The sequence below is a fragment of the Pogona vitticeps genome, chromosome 12, assembly GCF_051106095.1.
Source record: "Pogona vitticeps strain Pit_001003342236 chromosome 12, PviZW2.1, whole genome shotgun sequence".
In the NCBI taxonomy this organism is placed as follows: Eukaryota; Metazoa; Chordata; class Lepidosauria; order Squamata; family Agamidae; genus Pogona; species Pogona vitticeps.
The window spans coordinates 17,205,967-17,224,656 of NC_135794.1; the positions used below are offsets into that span (position 1 = coordinate 17,205,967).

General features: G+C 46.8%; 1 protein-coding gene and 1 long non-coding RNA gene across 4 annotated transcripts in view; one reads left to right on the top strand and one right to left on the bottom strand.

The window, feature by feature from the left end:
- Positions 1-17,839, bottom strand: part of RGMA (repulsive guidance molecule BMP co-receptor a) — a 48,696-nt gene extending 30,857 nt beyond the window's left edge. Inside the window, exons 1-2 of one of the 3 annotated variants that reach the window (XM_072981578.2) lie at positions 17,680-17,839; positions 8,093-8,208 (exon numbers count right to left, since the gene is read on the bottom strand). In XM_072981578.2, coding sequence (XP_072837679.2) covers positions 8,093-8,208; positions 17,680-17,693 — 130 coding nt within the window. In that variant the 5' untranslated portion in view covers positions 17,694-17,839. Of the gene's footprint in view, positions 1-584; positions 655-8,092; positions 8,209-17,679 lie in introns of those variants that run through there. The other 2 variants (XM_078380908.1, XM_078380907.1) reach the window with 2 other exon arrangements.
- Positions 673-6,620, top strand: LOC144584571 (uncharacterized). The gene is made up of 2 exons (XR_013538915.1): positions 673-3,509; positions 6,233-6,620. It is a non-coding gene; the product is annotated as an uncharacterized LOC144584571 (long non-coding RNA).
- Positions 17,840-18,690: the final 851 nt, after the last annotated feature.

The window sequence follows — 18,690 nt, forward strand, 5'->3', positions numbered from 1 at the left end:
GAAGAGGAAAGTTAGCAACATTGCCAGCTTCGTTATTTTCAAAAGGATCATTGTTATCTCTTGTCACCCCAATCAGGAATGTGTTACAGATCGTTATGTGTAAGGCATAGCTTCCATATTGTGACGGAGAGCCGGAGTAAAGTGGGAAAAGAAAGGATGGGCAAAATGGAGTCCTCCAGATGTTGCTAGCTGCAACTTCCATCAGCTCCAGTCCTGAAACAGCTGGAGGGCCCCACATTGCCTGCCTCAGGATTAGAACGCTGGACTGAGACTTGAGGAAGCTAAGTCTAAGAAATCGCTGAGCCATAAAAGACCGGGGGGGGGGGGAAACGCACTGGGCTGGTTATTCCCCCTCTATCTCTGATCTACCCCACATGGTTACTGTAAGGATAAAGCAGAGACAAGAGAAGGTGTGTATGATGTCAACCTCACTGGATGAAGGCAAAATATACAGTGGTGCCTGGCTTGACAATGTGAATTCGTTCCAGCAAAATCGCTGTAGAGCAAACACATCGTCAAACGGAATAAAAGGAACCATTGAAACGCACTGAAAACCATTCAATGCATTCCAATGGGCTGAATACCTGCTCGTCCAAGGAAGATCCTCCATACGGTGGCCATTTTCGGTGCCTGTAAAGCGAGGAATCCGTCCTAGAAAACAGCGGAGGGCCATTTTGAAACCCGACGATCAGCTGTTTGCTGATTGTCGTAAAGCGAAAAATTGGTTCTCGAAGCAGGGGACCGATCATCGTGCAGTGAAATTCCCCCATTTAAAACATTGTTTTGCGATCACAAAAGCAATCGCAAAAACATCAACGTAATGCGGATTCGTCGCAGAGCTGGGTAATCGTCCAGCGGGGCACGACTGAAATGCAATGAAAGATGAACAACGAGCTATCATATTGCCTTTGAGCATTGATACAACGCACATCTATCATGGTTAACAGTTAACAAACCTCCTTGGTTTGCTCAGACATCTGGACCCAACATCCACAGCAAAAATTGACCCTCGGAGCAAGCTTCTTCCTTCCTCACTGTCCGGCTAGCTCAGGGGCACATAGAGACTCTTCTGAACTTCTTTAAGAGCTAAGAACAAGCATCTTTTCAGCCCACTTCTCTCCTCCATTTTGACTCAGTGCCTGGAATCACGCAGGGGCTCAGAGGCACTTATCCATTTATCTGATGAAACCTCGAGCCAGGGGTAGCGTCTTATCTGGGATTAGCAGCACAGCCTGGGCATTCTGGGGATGCTCTTGAATCCTCCTAATGAACGACATTGTGGAAGGGGAGCTCTACATTTCCAAATGGCAGACTATCCTTTTTGCAAATTTATATCTAGGTAAAGGTGTCTCCCTTGACCATTAAGTCCAGCCATGTCTGATGCTCCATCTCCGTTTGTAAGCCAAAGAGCCAGCGTTTGTCTATAGACACCTTCTGTGGTCACGTGGCCAGCACGACTAGACACGGAACGCCATTACCTTCCCACCGTGGTGGTACCTATTCATCTACTAGTATTTGCATGCTTTCAAACTGCTAGGTTGGCAGGAGCTGGGACAAGTGATGGGAGCTCACCCCGTTGCGGGGATTCAAACTGCCAACTTTTCGATCGACAGCCCAGTGGCTCAGTGGTTTTTATATATATACCAACAGGCATAATCCAGAGAAAGTTGGGTGCCATCTAGGTGCCACTGGCTGTCCTGGTGGAGGATTCTTGTAGCAACTTCTTTCTCTTCCTCTATCACTTCCAGTACAGCATAGGATACACAATTAAAGACCACTTTAATAAAAGGCTCTGTCTCATACCCCTCCCTGGGCAGGTGTATCCCAGACAGAAGAAGGGTTCATATAAGGCTCATTCCAGTTTGATAACCTGGTATGCCTCATTCCTGAGCAAGCCTTGAACCCGGGCTGATGGCTATAAAGTCCAGAATTCTCTCAGCTGTAACACACTAGCTCTCAAGATGTAGGCAATGTTTTCGCATCAGTAAGGTTCCCCTTTCCTGGCAATGTTGGCATCCAGAGATTTATTTTGCAAAAAAACTGGGTAAAAATTTCTTCTCTAGATATCAGCTCAGACAGTAGCAACAATGCACTTTTACTAGTGCACCTTATTCCTGGTGTAGACACAATTCAGGGTTAATACCAGATCTCTGTACAATTAATGGACTTTTCAGAATTTCCCCAACTTAATTAAATAGATGTCCCATAGAAACAAAAGAGTGATAACACTGTAATTATCACACCTTTATCCTAGTAATTAAGGGATTTCCAGTTTGGTGATGTACGTATATCTCTTTGCCGGAGAGGCTGCGCGCACACTTCTGAATCATCATAACCTTAGAGCTCTCTATCAGAGAATAGTACGTGCACACAACACAGTTATAGCCTTCGGAAACATCCTTCTCCTTTGCTCTGTGACTTGAATACGGATCTTGATTTGCCATTGCCTCTAGGTTTATTTTATTTTTGCAGGGGGGGTATTGTTGTTATTGTTTGGGACTCATTCATTATCTCTTTGGGGGTTTGGGTGGGTAGTGGTGTTCTTTTCATTGCAGTTAGCCAATCAGAGTATGTCACTAGATGGGTAGGAAATGAATGAATGAATGAATGAATGAATGAATGAATGAATGAATGAATGAATGAATGAATGAATGCACATCACAAATACTGTTACGGAAATATAGCAGGTTGGTGCTGCTTTGGCTTCCTGCTGGATAATCTACGAGATACGTACAATCCTCTGCTAGGAAGATCTAGGATCCTGGTTCCCTGAGCCACAGTAGAGAATTCTAAGTGCCTCGCCATACACAGTGTATTACACTACTACAGCTTTGTAGTACAGATACACTCAAAATATATAGATCATACCGTACTCTAGGCCTTTGAGGGTGTGAACCCATGGGAGCACATGCTAAAACTGTAGTTGTTTTTAATGCTTTTATCTTTATTTTTTGTTTTGTATTACATTTGTTGTAATCACCCAGAGTGGTGCTTTGGCACTAATGGGAGCGAGATATAAACTGAATGAATGAATGAATGAATGAATGAATGAATGAATGAATGAATGAATGAAAATTATAGAGCTAAAAAATCACAGATCTGTAGACCTGGAAGATACCCCTGAGGATCATCCAATCCCCCTACCAAAGCAGAAAAATACTTCAGTTAGTCTTTTAAAAATGCCAGATGACTCTCTGTTGTTTGGGAAAGGAGAACTACCTTGAACACAGGGGAAACAAAACATATCTCGCCAGATCCACAGCATTCCACTTCCAACAGCAGCCAGCCAGATGTTTTCCTGAGTGATTTCTTGGGAAGAAACTCCCAGTGAAGTCAATAGGACGTATTCCTAAATCAACCTGGGTAAAATTGAGCTTGAAGACAGCACTTCACGCGGGTGATGTCCGGACATTTTCAGCTGCTTTCTGTCAGTCCCAATAAATACCACTGATGGGGCCAACGAGGAGAGGGAGTTCCAGGCTGAAATATCTGGAGGACATCAGGTTGGGGTAAGGCTAGTAAAGACAGTGTATTTATTGGAATGTTACATCCAAATACAGAGTTATTTGGGAATTGCTTCCATGGGACCCCAACAAGGAAACACTATGATCCTTGGCAAAGGGGAGACAAAAGGGTGGGAAGGATGTTTATCACGTTGTGAGCAATACGGAGTGAAATATGTATTTATTTCCCTTTGATAATGTCAGAAATACCCGAGGAAGACTATCTGAAATAAGTGTGGGATACAAAACGGGAGGTACTTTCTCCGGAGTGGATCCCGGATCATAGCCAGTACTTCTTTCCAAGCTGCGATCAGTTTTTCTACTCTCACCACTCTTAGGAAGGGCACCAAAGCAGATCTTTTAAAATTGGCTCATGACAATGTTTAATGTTTCCATGTGTGATGATTTTAACTACCTGTAGACTTACTGATTTGAATCGTTTTTGCAGCTGATGTTTCCTTTTATTTGATTTCCAGGATTCCGTGGTTTAATTCCCCCCCTTGTTTTTACTGACTGAAATCCTGTTGCTTAGTTTAGTAAGTCACAACTAGGGTAGGCCTATTGAATCAATGGGACTTACAGAGGAGCTGCCTCACTAAATCCCTAGTGATTCAATGGGACTACTCTAGCTGCAACTTTTTTACACCGAGCCCCAGGATTTTAGCCATTATGTTTTACGAAGGTTGCAAGCCTCCTTGAGAACTCCTTAAGTCGTGGAGCGAAGGGTAGAAATGTAATTCAGCGGCACCAACAACACAACAAAATGTGTGTACTGTTGAAATTAATGTCTGTCCATTTCCAAAGGAAGAGCTGTGTTGGTCTGGTACAGGAAAACATCAGGTCCTAATTGTGGGATCTTTAAAACGAATGTGCTTGTGGCACACACTCTCCACAGAGAGGAAGTATTATTTGCAAGCAACGGCAGCCATGGGATGATGGCCACCAGTTTCTCTGGCTTTCACAGGAGATGACACAAATTCTTGACGAAAGAGGGGCCGATCTGTGCCTATTCGCCCACTTTGTGCAACTTTGAAAGTCAGTTGCTGGGGGTCAAAGAAAAGACTTTTTAAACGCTCCTTATGAGCACCCTAAGCTACACGTGTGGCTGTGGTGGGAACAGAATGATGGTGCGGATGCCCCCAAAGGGGGTGGTTCCATTTTGATTACCGTGGTCTTCCTCTGAGGACCTTGAAACGCCTTTCGGGCCAAGCTGCAAAGGGAGCTGCCCTCTCTGAATTGCTCAGGGGCAAGTCGGTGGTGGAGGAGAGCAAGGGAGTGAAATCTACACCACCAACAGCCAGCCCCCAGATCCTCAGGTTCCTCTCTCTCCCCTCACCAAAATCCCCACCAAACAGGTGACCGACTCTCAGGAAGGCCCAGCGGTTAACACACACACACACACACACACACACACACACACCCTTCTGAAGGCGGGAATAAGGCATTCTGCACGCACGCACACACGCCACCCCACACCCAAACTCAAAGATCAAGTCCTTTCCTGCAAGGTGATCTCAGCTTTAGCATATTTGGCATAAAGAGAATTCAATAAGATCTTGGAGCTGATGGCATCTTCCCTGCAAAGCTGCACTGAGGCAACTGATTTCTTTTTGTGTTGTTGGGTTTTTTTTTTTTTTGCATCTGTTTCCCTGAAGGCATCTCTTTAAGCTAAGTGAGAGAAAGCCCTGAATCCAAAAATGGTGGGACTAAGCATAGGTTTTGCACAGCATTTTGTCTGCATCGTTTCCATGTGGGTTCAAAAGGTTATAAATGAGCGGGTGGGGTGGGGTGGGGGGAAGGATTCGGCTCCATCTTCAACTGAGATGTTGAAACGGAGGCTGTCCTCCTTTGGGCACATCCATGAGAAGGCAAGTTTCTCTGGAAAAGACAATAATGCTGGGAAAGGTGGAAGGCAGCAGGAAAAGAGGAAAACTAAATGTGAGATGGGCTGACTCCCTCAAAGAAGCCATAGGATTGAGTTTTACCAAACCTGAGGATGAGACATTTTGGAGGGTCACCATTCGTCAGAGGGAACTTGATGGCATATAACCACAAGAACCTTAACCCAGGGAACACACAATAATCACCTTTTAATAAAACAAATACTCCCATCAATGCAATTTTTCCAAACTTTGAAAAACAACACAAAGAGGTTTTGCAATAAAATCTATAAACACTGTACACAATCATACAGACACAAACACATAAAACCGCATTGTAAGCTGTATCTGAGGATTTAAGTTCTAGAGTATTAATAACACTTTTTTTTTTTTACTCCTCCATTTTGCCTCAGATGAAGTGGGACGGGGTGGGGGTTTAGGAAAGCTAGAAGCCAAGAAACCGGAGTTTTGAAAGGAACAGCTCTCTCTGTGTGGAGTTACTTTCCCCTCCCCCAACAAAAACAAGCCCTCAGAGCTTGAAGGAATTTGCGAGCAAGAATCCGCCAGAAAACGCTGCAAAAAAAAAAAAAAAAAAAAAAAAAGGCGATGGGGGGAATTCATTGGAAACAGATGGCGTTTTCAGCTGTGATTCTGAAAATTCGCTCTTTTTCTGACACCATAAAAACAAACTGTGGGCTTTGTGGAGGGAGAGAGAGAGTGTGTGTGTGGTTGGGGAGACAAGAGGGCAGAAAAAGAAGGAAAAGGTAGGGGTGATGGAAGCAATGTGAGCAAAGAAAAAGGCGAGCATGCAAAGTAAAAAAAAAACTAGACACACACTTTTTTTTGCAGGAGAAAATCTGAAGAGGCAAGACCAAAAGGTGGTATAAATGCTTTTTCAGCCATGTCCCTCTCCCCACTTTGCAATACTGAGTAGAAGAACATCTGGCAGCCTCCATCTAGCTAAAATTTCTAACCAAGTAACAAGAGCCAACAACAGAGGCAGGTTACAGCAGGAGAAATGCGTCTACCAACATGTTCCTCCATATATCTATATTTGAAGCATGTCAAATGGGCCGTTCCTTGCCTATCAACTCTCCATAACAAACAAAGAATCTTTTTTTTTTCTTGATTTATGGTTCCAGAGATAAACCAAGTTAAGGCACCCGTCTTATTTTATTTTATGTATTGGTAACATTCTGTTTGAGTGTTCTGCTCAAAATAAACCATTTCCCCGTGATGACTACGGTGACTTGCCATTTAAAACTTGCAGCACTTTTTTGAACACAAAGCTTCGCAACAGCGAGGGAACAACAGCAGGAAAACCATCTGTTCCCAGCAGAAGGCATGAGTTCGTAGATTTGAAATCACTGAAAAGCCAGGTGGAACAATAAGCAAAACCGAACTGGTTTCTTTAAAGTAAATCAGGGAGAGATTCAGGATTTGCTAAAAGAAACCTGCATTCTGGATCCCATCCTCTTGGACTTTCCAAGTGGCAGGATGTACCAAAGGCGTTTTGAGCCATCCTGGCAGAGTAAGATCCTATGGGAATGAAGGTCCTTCGAAAACCATGCTCCCCAAGTATCTTGGGGGGGCTTTATAGATAAGAACACCTTGAATTGTGCTTGGAACAAATGAGTAGCCTGTAAAATTAGTGTAACGACGAGCAGAATACGGTCATCAAACCTATTCCAAAATCTGGTTTTGCGTTATTGCACTAGCTACATTTGTGTACATACATAAATGTTTGGTTCACGTTTCCCTAAACAACCTGGAGGTACGCATATACAATTGCCAGAGATCTTACAGTTTAGAAGTCAGGCCACGTTGTCTCACTCCCACAGCAAAAACACAAGAGAAACTTCCAAGCACAGGAAGAAAATAGCAGTGGATGTATGGGGACTTTCCAGCAATATATGTTGATCTTCAAACATAGGAAGAAAATATCAGCAATCTATTTTGAGCTTCTAGGGAGGGGGGTGGAATCCAGACTCCTCTACATTTTACTACTACCATCAGAGCATCAAGTTAAACAGCTTTTTTTTTTTGGGGGGGGAAGCACCAGCGGCCACCAGCTTGGGTAGGCGTCTTCTGGGTCAGGCACAGACCAACTGCCTTCCTATACTGGCCAAAAGAAAACTCTGTGGCATTGTGGGGGGGGGGGAGGGAGAGAAATGATAATTTTGTGGATGCTCCAAAGTAGAGGAGAATTTGCTACCTCTGAAAGGGATCGGCCAACGTGGATCGGCCCCTGGTCCGTCTGTGTATCTGCCTTGGCCGATATCGCTCAGCAAAATCCAAGACCTCTGGAGACGGCAGACAAAAGCCGGGCGGAATGAATGGGAAAGCAGTTTTTGTTTCCAGGGCCCCAGAAAAAAAAACTGGGGTGGGATGGGGTGGGGTGGGGACAACTGGGGTCCATCTGATACCTTTGGGCTGAGTTGGGGTTGAGCAAGGTGGCCCATGAAAGGGTCACTGAAGGGACCGAATGGTGGATTCTATAAGGGTTTTTTTTGGGGGGGGGGTTCAACTTTTAAGACAGGTTACAGAAAGCAGCAGCAATAATATCAGTGATGATGATGATGATGATGATGATGATGATGATGATGATGATGATGATGATAATAATAATAATAATAATAATAATAATAATAATAATAATAATAATAATAATAATAATAATAATAATAGGGGAGCCGTGCTCCTCCTTACCTGTTGGGAAGACGCAGAGAGAGACAAAGAAGGTTTGGATCACTCCCAGGGCTTTGGCTCTTGCCCCTTTCCCCATACCCATCCATCCAGCTGCAGCTCTAACCACTATCCTCTCCCTATAAGAAGAGTGGTGTTCAGAAAAGGAACAGGGGAGAGGGAAAGAGAGAGGCAGGCGGGCAGGCAGGCGGGGGTGGGTGGGAGAGAAAGGTAAGAGGGAGAGGGGGAAAAAGGGTATCAGTTGCAGAGGAGGAGGAGGAAGAGAAAAATCACACGTGAACTCAACAGAAGCAGAGAAAGAGAGAGAGAGAAAGAGAGAGGAAAGGGGAGGGGAGAAACCCGGGAGAGGCTGGAGGTGTTGGGGGACTCCGACGATCGTGGGTACCGCACCGTCTCTCTCTCTCTCTCACCCCCCCCCCCGTCCCGTCCCACTTCTTGCCCTCTCGGTAGAAAACAGCCCGAGCGAGCGAGCGAGCGAGCGAGCGACCCCCGCCGGGTCCCTTCCAATACCGGCGGCGCTGCCTCTGGACCCCCCCCAACTCTCCCGGCCGGGCCACTCAGCAGCCGGGTCCCGCCTGCGTCGCCCAGGCAGGCATCTGGTTACAGCTCAAAAGGAAAAAAAAAAAGGGGGGGGAGGAATCCGACGTAAAAGGAGGAGGAGGAGGAGGAGGAGGGCTATGTAAGACAGCTGGATTCCAGGCGTCTCGGCTCGAGAGGCTCTCCCAGGGAAGGGAGGCGAGGGGGCGGCGGTCCTTGCAGGCAGGGGTTAGCAGCCACATCTGGCCCCAGCAGCTGTAGCAGCCCAGCGCTGCTGTGGCTCCCAGCGAAAGGGGGTGTGGGGGGGGTCCTCTCTCAGAGGAATCTTGCTTGCCAACCCAGAGCTTGGCGGAAGGGGCTGGTTTGGACTTCAAGGCCCAGCATCCCCATGCCCAGGCCATCTGGGTGAGTCTGGAAGCCTGCCTCTTAAAACAGTCGTGTTTCCAGCCTCCGGGAAGTAGCTCAATAGGATCCAAGAGCTAGCTGGATTGGGCCCGTTTCCAGCATTCCAAGGTTCCCCAAAAGAGGGGTCTCTTAATGTTAACCGGCCTGCCAAATCGGTCAGGGTGAGCACAAGCCGGGAAGCAGCTTTTGCCCTTTGTTCCCAGCATGCGGCGCTCGGAGATAGACTGCATCAGCCCATGGAGGTTCCATTGGACACCCCCACCTTAGTTGACGAACGTCCCTCTTTCTTTTTTTAAAGTACAGCCGACTGTTTGGGAGGCCTCCCTCTGAATGCTTGCGTTGAAAGGGGACTCGGGATCAAGACTCTGCGAACCCAGTTCCTTGCCAGTCCTTCAAGCAAGGCCTGACGGAAGTCAGCACAACACAGAGATGTGTTGTGTTGACTTCCATTTTATTTTTTAATTATTTTCCCCCCCCACGGCTCTCGTGAAAGCGGGTGGGATTTTGACATGAGTGAGTGTTAAGACCTGAAGCAAATAAAGGTGTCATTCCAGCCTCTCTTATCTTTGGTGCTGGTTTCACATGACAGATACGGGAGTCTTTATTTCAACCCTATTTCCTTCTGCGCTTTCTTTCTTTCTTTCTTTCTTTCTTTCTTTCTTTCTTTCTTTCTTTCTTTCTTTCTTTCTTTCTTTCTTTCTTTCTTTCTTTCTTTCTTTCTTTCTTTCAATTCCTTACCAGTTAGGAGCCATTTTTCTCCCATTCAGGAGAAGCACCATTACCAGTAAGGGTCGGGGGTGCGAGTGGCCTCCAATGGAATGCAACTTCGGTTGCAATTTGAGGGAGAGGCGGAGGGCACAATTCAGCGCTAGACCGGGTAAAAGGCAGAAGAAAGAGGACTGAAAAACACCAGCGTATTTTAGCTAGAAGTTCTTGCCACTAGTAACTAAGTCTTAAGAGAAACGTTTGTGCACCTCCATGCAAACCCCAAAAACTACCAAAGGCTGGTGTCTCAGGGATTCTGAAGAACCCAAGCAAACCAGAAGAGGTCCCTCTGTGGGCCAGAATCAGTCCAAAGCCTTGAGGCTCCTCAACATCCGTTTAGAGCAGTGGTTCCCAACCTTGGTGCCCAGATGTTCTTGGACTACAACTCCCAGAAACCAGGCCAGCACAGCTGGTGGTGAAGACTTCTGGGAGCAGTAGTTCAAGAACATCTGGGCACCCAAGGTTGGGAACCCCTGGTTTAGAGATTGAGGAACGATTCCTACATTGAAGCTGCCCTTCTTCACTTACAATGTGCATTCCTTCCTTCCTGGTCTTATAAAATCACAGCTTCCTCACAGTAAGCCTGTGGTCATTCTTAGGGGGGATCCCAATTCTGGGAGCTAGCCTTCAAAATGATGATGATAACAGTGCCCCATGCTGCCTTCATGGTAAGGCCTTTTACCCCACATGCTGAAGGACCTTCATTCCCTCAAGTATCTCCTTGTGAGAGAGCATTTGGGGCAGGACAAAGACTCCCTTGTATACATGGCCTGGCAGATGGTGTTTTCTGCTCACCTCCTGTAGGAGACCCAGCAAAGCGAGATACAAACTTCACACATTGTGGCCTTCTTTGTAAACCATGTGTAGCAGGGCTGGCTGAGATCCTCCCTTCTGTATATTTTGTTCTCGGCAGGGAGCAGGCCAGGCGTTGCCTTCTACCTTTCTCCCAGAGCCTGTTCTAAAGAACATTCCTTCGGTCCTGCAAACTGTCCATCTCATTGCTCCTCTCATAAACAGCTGGGCATCGTCAACATTTGGGGCCATGGATGGAAGATTTTTCCAGATGTCAAATAGGCTGCCAGGGAACCCAAAAGGTTTGAAGGTACCAACCACAGTGGCATGGAGCATGTTGGTGCAACAGAGAAATGAATGTTAGACTTGGTTGGGAAAAAAAAGCACAGACAAGTTCTTAGTTTTGCCCACCCGCATGCCAAGGCTTTTCCCCAAGTGTCTCTCCCAGGGAAGCAAAAAAGGTGGATTAAAAAATTTTCAGGGTCTTTTTTCAGTGACCAAAAGATCTTATTCCTTCATGCAAAGGTCAACGGATCCACTTGAAGCCTTATAAAAATTAAGTTTTTAGAATTAAGTGTTGCGGTGTTAGAATCTTGATCTTTGAACTGCAGAAGCTGGAAGGGACCCTACCGATCCTCAAGTCCAGCCCCGTCAAAGAGGCACCATGGGGGAATTGAACTCCCAACCTCTGGCTCCAAAACCAGATATCTAAACCACTAAGCTATCCAGTGTTGTGGCAATGAGACTGCAGTCATAAATTCTCACTTAAGAGTCTGGCCAGGAGGGAAAAAGTCAACCTCACCTGTTCCTGTGTGCCTTTAGCATGAACACTGAGTTGTGGGAATCAGAAAGCAAATCTTTTCATGGTAAAGTAAGAACCCTTATCACTTGCTAAACTCTGCAAACTCAGGTACAATGAACTGCTCAGGATCCAGGGTCTATAGAAGAATTGGTAGCTTTACGTAACCCAATACAAAGTGGCTTTAATTAAATGCCCAGGATGAGTTACCACCAGAACTACAGCTGAGGGTTCCAGTTCGGCATCCTTCAGTCTCGAGAGACTATGGTAACGTGCTCTGTATGGAGGACTTGGAACAGCGTCTAGTGTGGCTGAGGAGGCCAATTCGAGAGTGACAGTCCCTTCCACGCTGAAGACAAATGCAATCTGTCCCCTGTCCAGCTCCCTGATTTTGCTGCTTCCGGGAATGCCTCTTTGCCTCAGCCTGCTGGACAAGGGTCTCTTCAAAATGGGAGAGGCTGTGATACACCGCCTGCCTCCAGGCCGAACACTCAGAGGTCAAGGTTTCCCATCTGTTGAGGTCCATTCCTAAGGCCTTCAGATCCTGCTTGCAGATCTCCTTGTATCATAGCTGCGGTCTCTCTCCGGGGCAATTTCCTTGCACTAATTCTCCATACAGGAGATCTTTTGGAAAACTGAGGGTATGACCATTCATTCATTCATTCATTCATTCATTCATTCATTCATTCATTCATTCATTCATTCATTCATTCTCCCATTTGGTGACTCCTCCAGTTGCTCCAGATTTAGCACAATGCAAATTAATTCAGAATTTCCTAACTATATGACATTGCAAGTGTAGGGGAAACTCACACTTTTCTTCGAGGAATTGTTTCTTTTTGAACACCCATCGGGAGGTTGTGTATTTTAAATTGCTCTACATGGTGCTGTTTGTTTAGTTCTTTTTGGTTGTGCTGAATGGCCATGTTGCCGTATTCTGCGTGTGGGGGTGTTCCCTGTGCTGATATCTTGGTGTTGTGTTTGAGGTGGTGTGGGTACTGTCTTATCAGGAAATCAGCAATTATGACTGCTGTCCAACTTTTTTCCTTTCGGTATGTTTTTAAATAATCCCTTTCATTTTAGCGTTGCATCATATAGACATTGGAGTGTTTCTGTCTGCAACATTGACACAGCGCTATGCCACTTAGAATAAAAAAGGAAAAAGTTAACTCTGAATAAGATGGTTGTATTGCAGGCAAAGTCAAGACAGACCCATAGGTGGATCAAAGGGCCAACCCCGGTTCTATCTGAAAAGCAGTGCAGTCCCCTGCGCCAAATCAAACCGGTTCAATTGAAGCTGCCCCATGAGAATGGGAACAGAGACACAAAGATCATGTGACAGGAATTGATGCAATAGTGCACTGGCCCAACTGTCAGATTATTTAGGAAACGTAGTTGCACCCTGATATGGATTAGCTTGAAGGCCAAATTTGTCTATTTATTAACTATGTCTCCCATTTTCCCTTAAAGCTGGTGCACCTTTTGCATACCGAGCAACTCTGTGAAATATTTGGGTCACATCACATAGAGGGACTCACTGCCCTTCTCTGCTGTGATCCTTATTGACCCAGAGTAGATCCTGCTGGTCACAGTGGCACGAGATCCTTGTTTTCAAGTAGAACATCCCTTCCACCCTCACCCTGTATCATTCAGATGCACTCCACACCTGCCCTGCTCCAAACAATGCGTGCACAGACTGACGTAACTACCTCTTTTTAAACAACAACCATGAATATTGTGATTCATTAGCACATTAGCAGGGGAAAAAATGGCTGCCCTTGTTAAAATTTTAACTTACTTCAAATAATGCTGTTACTTCTGATAAGTTATTCCAGGATTTGCACTATACCACACTGAACTAATTCGACCAGTTCTGCAACCCCCAAGAAGTTTCCATGGCAAAGCAGGGATTTGAACACAGGCCTCTTGAGACCTAGTCTGTCACTCTATCCCAGGGGTGGGCAATTAATTTCTGTAGGGGGGGGCACGTGAAAAATCTGAACTGTGTTTGGGGGCCGAACCAACTTTACTTAAAAATAAAATGAAACAGTGATGTTATGATTGTTTTTATTTTAAACTGGTTAATCTTCACAAACACTAAAGAGTGTTTTTGCAGTATGTTAAAGATAAGCAACTGATCAACTTTAGACAAAAAGCTATAAATGGTTTTGATGTTCAAAACTGTCCGCGGGCCGGACAGGAGCGACTTGCGGGCCGTATGTGGCCCTCGGGCCGCACTTTGGCCAGGTCTGCTCTATCCACTACACCACACTAGGTATAATTATCTCTGTGTTGCACTTAAACGTAGCAGATAAAAAAGCCGTGTAACTTTTCTCTGGTTTTAAGATGAAAGTAGTTTCTGGGGCCTCCATTTCCAGTAGGTGGTGCTCTTCTCTATGGCCTGCTTGTTGGGGGTGGCGCAGAAAGATTTGCCTGTGGAATAAATGCAACCTAAGCCTCTTTAAACCACAGGACATAACAGCCGTTTGCAGGCTTCCCATTAAAATCTCAATTTGGGGAAATTGATTCCACCTCCGAGCAATTGCAATGCAATTACTGCAACAGGCAGCAATCAAGAATCACATCTAAACAACACCAAACTTCCATCTCGTGCCTGAACACCACAAACAGGAGAGTAAAACACATACGACTCCCTGTATCTTGTAGACACAAACGCGGCAAACTTATTTAAGAAATTAATAAGGATTCCAACCGGCAAGGAAAACAGTAAAAGGAATAGAAGTTTAGTGTCTCTGTAAACTTGTCTTAAATGCCACTAGTCTGTGATGGGGGGGGGGGGGAAATGCTCCAGCTCTTTACCGTGAGAGTCTAGTAGAACCTCCATGGCTAGAGATAATATATCTTAGAGTGCCAGATGCAGAGAAAAGCAACATGAAACAAAACCAAGAACAGGCCCAGTTATTGCCATTTGTGAACAGCAATGAATAAATCTAACCTGGCTTGTACGTTGATCTGCAATAGCTGAAAAGCTCCTCACAACATTTTTAATATCATATTTGTTTGATTCTTTAAAAATATTTGTATACTTAATGCTGTTAGCTTTTAAATATTGTCTTTTAATTGTTGTAGGCTCCTTTTAAGGAGAAAAGGCAGGGTAAAAATATTTTAAGGAAATAAGTAAAATAATCATGGAAAGAAACTTGATTTTGGCTGCAGATCAAGTTGTTGTTCAGCGCACAGAAGAAGGTGCAGGGTTTTGCTTTTCTAAAAGAGTTAACAGTCCCTGGCTTTATCCCATCATCCAACCTGCACATGAGAACTGGTTGCCTCAAGCCAATACTTCCCCTAGTGGTGGGAGGACACAGGAACTAGCCAAACTGTCCTGCACCTCTTTTTGATCAGCTGGCAACTCTACTACAGAAACCCATCTCCTCTGGCCACAACCAATAGCTACCTATCAGATGTTTAGCCTCCAGTTACACTTTGGAAAACTTTGCCTCGTTCAGCTGGCTTCCCACTTTTCACCATCTGACCAGCTGCTTAGCTGCTCATTCTTCCAAAAGCCAGCAGGAATATGGTGCCCAAGAATTCTGGGGTGTCTGTTGCTTACTCTTGGTCTAGGTAGAGAGACTCTCTGTGTGTGTATACACAAATACAAATACACACAAAGCTGTGTGGTCCTCGTGTAAAACCTAAAACCAGGGGATGGGTGATACCTTTGTCATAGCACTCAAATCTCTCAACCCGGGTAGCTTTCGAGTCTTGCAAGGCCCTTCGCGATCCGGGCACGTGGGAGGTGCTGTGGGAACGTGCCCAACGTGAGCTCTTCAGAGGCACAGCCTGCCGGACTGGAAGGCTACCCAGTCGGTGGGAGTTGTTAAGTGTTTTAATAAAGATTTCACTTACTCTTGTTTTTACATATCATTTAAAAGCATTAAACAGAATTATATTCTGGGCAAATCTTTATGTTTCCTGAAAAGGGGGATTTAAAATAACAACAAGAACAAAAGTTTGCCTTTTTGTAACCCCAAACACATCCCCTTCCTCCACGTATTTATTCATTACATGGGTATCCCACCTTTCTGCGAACGAACGGATCGCCTCTTCCCTGCTCCATCTCTTGGGCAACCCTGCCAGGCGGTCTGGTGAAGATGGAGAGAGAGAGAAAGGGGAATCCACCTGTTTCACTGCTCAGTGCAAGCTGGAATCTCCCTAAACTCTTGTCCGACACTCTCTAGCCAGGTCCAGCCCTCCAGGTGCAGTCGGACTCCAACTCCCAGCAGCTGTAAGCTTTCATTGCCAATGGTGAGGAATGCTGGGAGATGCAGTCAGCTAAGATTTGGAAACCCGCTCTTGGCCTGTCCTTGCTTTGACCACGAATATTGACTCATACCACCTCTTTTTTTTCTTTTGATAAAGAGACCAACCTGGATGCTAATTAAATGGCACCACTGAGCATGTGTAGAGTGCCCCACCTTCACCTGGGAATGAATAAGAGCCTGCGTGCACACACATCCACCCAACATCTATAGATGGTGAGCCAGAAGGATGCTCATGATATTGGGTACGAGGGCCACGTTATAATAAAAGGATGGCTCTTTTTTTGGGGGGGAGAAGGCTTCCCATGGATGCCTGAGCCCCCGTCTGTTTTTAGAAAACAAGTTGGACCCAGCTCTGCTCGCAGATTTTTGTTGAAAACCCCCAGCACCCGATTTTAAAAAAGGGGAGAGCAGCAGTCCATGAATAAGTATCTTTGCTTCCTGTTCAATTTTATGCTAAGCCTTTGTATCAGATTGCCTGCACTTGCATGCCATCACAGATCTATGCAATAGGTAGGATTGGGCAGGGAGATACATGACTGCTGTCGCTCTGGCTTATGACTGCGAGCACCAGCATGCGGTTGGAGGGTATATGTGGAAAGGGAGAAAGAAAAGCTAAACCCCACCCTTTAACACACGCTCCTGGCTATAATGAGCACTGTGTAGCACCATGGTTATTGATGGGCTTATCTCAAAAATGCCTTTTATGACTCCCCCCTTTGAGGGGTGCCTGGTACGATGCACCATGCATGCCTTTGGGATGGAAAATCGGACAACATCGGTGTAGCAGATCATACTGGAGGGAGCAGGGAGGATCAAGGGCAATCTCGGCCACGGATTTAAGAAAGAACCGGAAAGGAAAATGTCAGTCTTTCCTAATCTGGATCACTGTGTCTATGGCTCTGTTTTGTTGGCTATTTCTTAGGAGAAGAAAGTCTTGCAGCCTCCCTCTGGGTGCGCACCTGCCAGCTGGAGTAAATCAAGGAGGGACCCAGGAAGGAAAGCCATGATAAGAGATGTTAACAAGGACAACCTGTGGTTAGGGCTGCCCTCTCTTGCTCTGTCAACCCACCCACACATCCCAAGGAGAAAACCCTACGGAATCTAGTGGGGTGCTATAGTGGAAGTGTGCAGAGGAACGCATCCTCCACCAACTTGGGTCTCAACAGGAATAAGTCCCAGTGAGAGACATTGTGAGGTTCAGTGGCACTGAATGATGGTGCCAAGGATGACTTTAAGTGGGTTCAGCCAAGCAGCCTTACTGTGTGGCTGAACCATACATACCGAACTGCAAGGAAGTAAGGCAGTTTTCCTCCTCCTGTGCTTAAGACTTCCCTTCTTGGAAAAACAGAACATCATCACTGGGATGTTGAGTCCTCTGGGATGCGGGGTGAACCCCACTGCTCTCAGTGGGTCTTCATTCCCCAGCCCAGGGCAGGTACCAAAACCACAGGATCGCGATGGTGGCTCTTTTTTTGCTGTGAGATCTTGTCTGCACTTTCTTCTTGCGGGCGCTGGGTGGGGGAGAACCGCCGCCCGCGTTACTCTCGAGGAGCCGCGCCTGCCTAGATGGGTGGCTTTAAGAGGGAAGGAGGGAAACCGGTGTCTGGATGACGGGGAACTACCTCCGAGGGATGATTGGAACGGGGTCCGGATCAAAGTGGCTTTAGGGGCAAGGAAGTTAAACCGAATTCCAGTAGGAGGGCGAAGCAGAGCGGAGACCCTCAACAGGTTCCCCCGTCTAAACAGGATTAGGAGGGAGAGGGAGAGAGAGATTGAGAGAGAGGAGGGTCCACGCCAGGAAGATCAAATGTCCAAAAAAAGAGAGAGGGTGGAGGGTAGGGAAGAAAAAAAAGAAAACAGCAGAAGGGATACCCAAGAAGCAAAATAAGAGACAGCCGAAATTGGGGGACGGGACCCATGCAATTATAAAAAAGGGGACAGGTGTGACCCTCCCCACCCCTTTTCTGGTAACCCCCCCCCCCCGCACAGCCCTGCCGGCGGAGGCTTACCTTAGAGGCGGCATGAGCGTTTCCACCTGGCCGGGAGACGGTGGGAGCCCCCAGGCAGGCGCTTCTCGGGTGGAAGGGACCGGTGGACCCGGGGAAGGGGGGGGGGAAGGGCGATGAGCAGGATGGTCCGCAGCAGAGCCGAGCCCCCTCCTCCAGACCCTGAACCCCCCCTCCTCCCCCTCCTCCTTTCCTCACCCTCTTTTTTTTATCCCCCCCGCTGCCTGCCTCCCACCCACCCACCCTCTTCGTTAGCGACTGCGGGCGCGCGAAGGGAGCGCTGGCATCTCCTGTCGCTGCCGGAGCATCTCCGCGCAAGGACCAGGAGGAGGGGAGGGGGGCAGGAGGAGGAGGAAGAGGAGTGGGATGAAGGCTGGCGATGAGATTGCCAAGCGATCCCCCGGGCCGCTCAGGAGCCTTGGAAGTCGGGGTTCCCTAAACAGCGGGCAGAAAGCCTCCCTCTTGTCTCTTCCAAAGGACCCTGGCTTCAGAAGGTCAATGAGGACAGGCAGAAGAGAGAGTAAGGCCAGGGAATCGGTGCGGGAGGGGATCCCCGCAAGAGTTAGGTCGGAACAGCTGGCCAGACAAGGTGAACCAAAGAGCCAGGAGGGTTCAGAACAGCCGATCCCCTCCAAAGCCATAACTAGTTAAGTTCCTATCTGAGCCAAAAAAGAGAAAGTGCCCCCCGCCACTCCACACCAAATTGTATGTGTGTTTGTGTGTGGGGGGGGTGTTAGGTGGTGTGGAATCACCACAACACACCATCCTGGCCCAAGGGCAAAGCTGGCAGCTGCTTGGCGTCCTTTGAAGGGTCAAGCCCCCATTCAGCCATTCCCTCCTTGGGAAATGTACCTATTCAGTCTTTCCCAAAGCAGTGTCTCTGGGGCAGAGGTCTTGTTTTACAGTTGTAGAAGGTGGAAACAGAGGAGGGACTCGCTGCCCCCCCCCAATACAAGGAGGTTTTCTTGTTGGGGAAGGACCCAGCTGGGCTACAGACACCTGCTGTTTTCCTAA